This window comes from Fundulus heteroclitus, chromosome 23, assembly GCF_011125445.2.
Source record: "Fundulus heteroclitus isolate FHET01 chromosome 23, MU-UCD_Fhet_4.1, whole genome shotgun sequence".
NCBI classification, from domain to species: Eukaryota; Metazoa; Chordata; class Actinopteri; order Cyprinodontiformes; family Fundulidae; genus Fundulus; species Fundulus heteroclitus.
This window is the reverse complement of record NC_046383.1, coordinates 237,121-240,827: the sequence shown is the minus strand read 5'-3', so window position 1 is coordinate 240,827 and position 3,707 is coordinate 237,121. Positions and strand designations below refer to the sequence as shown.

Genomic DNA, 3,707 nt, shown 5'->3' with positions numbered 1-3,707 from the left:
TGGGGTCGGGTGGCGGGGGTAGCAGCTTCAGTAGGGAGGCCCAGACGTCCCTCTCCCCGGCCACTTGGGCCAGCTCCTCAGGAGGAATCCCAAGGCGTTCCCAGGCCAGCCGGGAGACATAGTCCCTCCAGCGTGTCCTGGGTCTTCCCCTGGGCCTCCTCCCGGTGGCACGTGCCCGGAACACCTCTCCAGGGAAGCGTCCAGGAGGCGTCCTGACCAGATGCCCGAGCCACCTCAACTGGCTCCTCTCGACGTGGAGGAGCAGCGGCTCTACTCTGAGTCCTCCCCGGATGACTGAGCTCCTCACCCTATCTCTAAGGGAAATTATAAATGACTTTGAGGATAATTTATTTACTAAGTGTTTAGCTAAAGCTAGCTGCTGCAATTACAGAAGTAAAGCTTAAAAATTGCTCCAGAAATTATATTGTTAATTAAAATATAGTTATCAACTTGTGCTTTTTCATCAAAACGTTTAAGGTGGATCATAGTGAACATAAACAAAATGTTGTTCTTAAAAGGTTGATTGTCAGTCTGAATGTCAGACTATTTAGGAACCTGATGACAAAAATTTAAAAACATCTAACATTTTTAAATTAAAATTAGGGTAGGGCTTCAACATTGTTTAAGCTATTTAGTTTTCTTTCAAAGTAAAGAAAAATTGCTTAGGATATCTATAGTTTTAAAATGATCTAACAGTTTATGTTCACTTGATACTGACTAATGGATTGGCTTATTTTTGAAGGGTGTGAACTTTTTAGTTTTGAGCCAATCAGAAGTTTTTGTCCTTTGAACACATTGCAGACCTTGTGACTAAACCTTCATTTAAGGAGGAAGGAATGAACTGTGTTAGACTAGTGATTTTTACCACAATGACTAAAAGACTGTCTGCTCTGGTTCTTCTTACTATAGTTTGTAAGTAAAACTTTTATTTAATTTATTCATACTTGGTAGACAAGGTATCTAGAGATATTTACATGTTCAGTTCATTTGTGCATTGCAAAGCTATGCGATCATTGTCGTTTAACATTTATAATATTTTGTTTCTTTTTTAGCTGTCACTCAAACTAACGAAGATCCTCCTCAGATCCCTTTCAAAGTGGTTGACATTGGCGGGAATGTTACTTTGCATTGTCCAGTTTCAAATACGGGAGGCAAATTCTTCCACTGGTACAAGCAGCCACTTGGACATATGATGCAGACTGTCGCTTCAGCAAGTATAGCTGGGCTAAAATTGACTGAACAATTTAAGAACAATCGCTTTAACCTAGCCGAGGGAGCATCTCAGTACTCTCTTACCATCAAAAACATCAGTAAGGAGGATGAAGCGGCATATTTATGTCAAAACGGGACTGCTTATTTTCAAAGTTTTGCTGCTGGTATCTACTTGGCCGTGAACGGTAAGCTCTGTTATGTAAAATCAAACAGATCATTTGAGGTCAGCTAAGGTTTGAATATTGTTGTTGTTGTTATTAATTAGTTTATTTTTTTACGCACCCTAGATTGTAACAGAGAAACAGTGACTCGTGTCAAACAAACTCCAGAGACAGCATCAGTCCAGGAGGGTGACATGGTTACTCTCCACTGTTCTCTTCTCTCCAAGACTCCTGTGGTCTCCAGTCAATGTTCAGCTAAATACGATGTGCACTGGTTCAGAGTGGGATCAGGAGAATCCCATCTAAGCTTCATTTACACTCACAAGAACAGCAGTGACACTCACAAAAGCAGCTGTGTCCACCGACTGTCCAAAACTATTCGGACCTCCTCAGATACTGGGATATACTACTGCGCTGTGGTCACGTGTGGAGAGATCTTGTTTGGAGAAGGGACTAAAGTAGAGACAAGTATGTATAATAAATTGTACCTACTTAGAAATATTCACTCTATTTCTTTACATTTTGATTCTGTTAACATTTCCGTTTCTAGCAGAAAGCTGCTTCAGCTGTCAATAAGCCAACTTAGATAAAAAAAAAACGAACATTAAAATTGGTAGATTTTGTTATTTAAAAACAAATATTGCTTAATTTATGGAACATTTTATCATCACAGAGTAAATTCTTGGTTATACGGTACACAAATCTATGTCATATTAATTAAAGATAGGCTCTTTATAAGTTTCCTTTCTTTGTGTTTATGAATTCAAAATTTACTTGAATATTTCAGAGGGAAAAAAGTTTAATCACCTAGACATAGCCTTAGATTATTATAGCAATTAATGTTACCTTAGGAATCAAATTTTTAACAAAATCCCAAACTTCTTTCATAGAATTACTTTTGGAAATTTCTTTGGTAACGTAGAAGCAAAGAAAGAAAATGCTAGTTGACTGTATTTCTCGAAAACTGTGCATGCCATCAATTCAGTTCAAATTATTCTAAATCCATTGAACTAACTAAATAATTATTTATTTGCAGCTTCGTATGCAGGTGAATTAGTTTTGTCAGAAACAAATTTAATTAAAAAACACAAATAAAATCTGATATTTATCTGACTCTCTTTTGTCAGGAGCACATGAGAAACCTGTTCTCATTGTACTTGGTTTGCTGCTGGGTCTATGCTTGATTGTGATTGCAGTTCTTATATTCTCTAGAGATTGAAGGTAAGCTTATTATTTTGTTTCTAAATTGTTATAGGTTTAATTTTCTAAACCTTATCTGCTGGTAAAAAATATTTTGTAAAATCTAGAATTAAGACTTAGTTTCTTGTAAAATATTATAAAAATTAGCAGAAATATGGAATATTTCTACTTTCAATAACAAACAGGCTTAAATCGAAGGCTGGTTGCCTCCTATTTAAACCTGTTTGCTGCTGTCATGACCTGGATAACTAAGAATTTGAACTGGCATTTCAACATTCACTTCTTATGATGAACACTAACACAATTATGTATATGGTTAGGTGTATATTAAAATGTTTGCGCTAAACTTGTAATTTCTTTTTTTTGTCCATTTAAAAGTTATATGAAGCCATATAGCATAAATTTTATATTTGGTCTCAGGTTCTGATATTTGATAAATTTGTTTTCAGGGTGAAAATGGGACCTTGCTGACCGTGCAACTAAGTGTCTCTATGCTGCAAGAGTAAAGAAAATTAACATTATTGTGTGACAGTCAAAAATGAGTACAAACTAGAATTGTAAGCATAAGTATGAAAAAAGGCAGCAAATATGTTTCTTGTAAACTTTCTGGTGTTCAGTGCTTATTTTGCTTTGCAAAAGAGACGAGATATTGTCTGCTTAAAATGTTACGTTATGTTGTTGTTGCTGTGTACCTGCTGTGGCCACGGTAATCATGTATTGCATTGAATTAAACATCAAAGTGACAAACTCCATTTTATAATTATGTCTTGAATTTCGATAAAAAACATTTTTGTATGTAATTTTTCCTGTTTAAATTTTTTGCCATTCTGATTTTTTTTTTTAAACACCCAAATAGGAAAGACAAGGTACCGTAATTTTTGGACTAAAACTCTGAGAAATGTCATAAAGAGGAGAAAACATATAAGTCGCACCGGACTATAAATCGCATTTATTTAGAAATTTAAGACTAAAAACTGACATTTAATTTGGTAAGGCAACTTATTCAATTGGACAACTGTATCCACAATCGGCTGAATAATAGGAAACATACCGGGGAAGATGAATGGGGTAAATTAGCACAACAACCCACTAACTCCAACCAGGAAAGTTCTCGTCAGAGCCTTTTGGTCTAAT

General features: G+C 36.0%; 1 protein-coding gene across 1 annotated transcript; it reads left to right on the top strand.

Moving 5' to 3' along the window:
* The first annotated feature begins 847 nt into the window (after positions 1-847).
* On the top strand, positions 848-3,295 carry LOC105936659. Its single transcript, XM_021324080.2, has 5 exons — positions 848-912; positions 1,053-1,397; positions 1,500-1,841; positions 2,501-2,594; positions 3,023-3,295. The coding sequence occupies exons 1-4, from the start codon at positions 870-872 to the stop codon at positions 2,590-2,592; spliced, it is 822 nt and encodes a 273-aa protein (XP_021179755.2). The 5' UTR covers positions 848-869; the 3' UTR covers positions 2,593-2,594; positions 3,023-3,295.
* Positions 3,296-3,707: the final 412 nt, after the last annotated feature.

Excerpts from the sequence above, each read along its gene's own strand:
- LOC105936659 (XM_021324080.2), top strand. The coding sequence starts at position 870 with ATGACTAAAAGACTGTCTGCTCTGGTTCTTCTTACTATAGTTT. Across the intron at positions 1,398-1,499 it reads TATCTACTTGGCCGTGAACG|ATTGTAACAGAGAAACAGTG; the intron begins GTAAGCTCTGTT and ends TACGCACCCTAG. Across the intron at positions 1,842-2,500 it reads AGGGACTAAAGTAGAGACAA|GAGCACATGAGAAACCTGTT; the intron begins GTATGTATAATA and ends CTCTTTTGTCAG.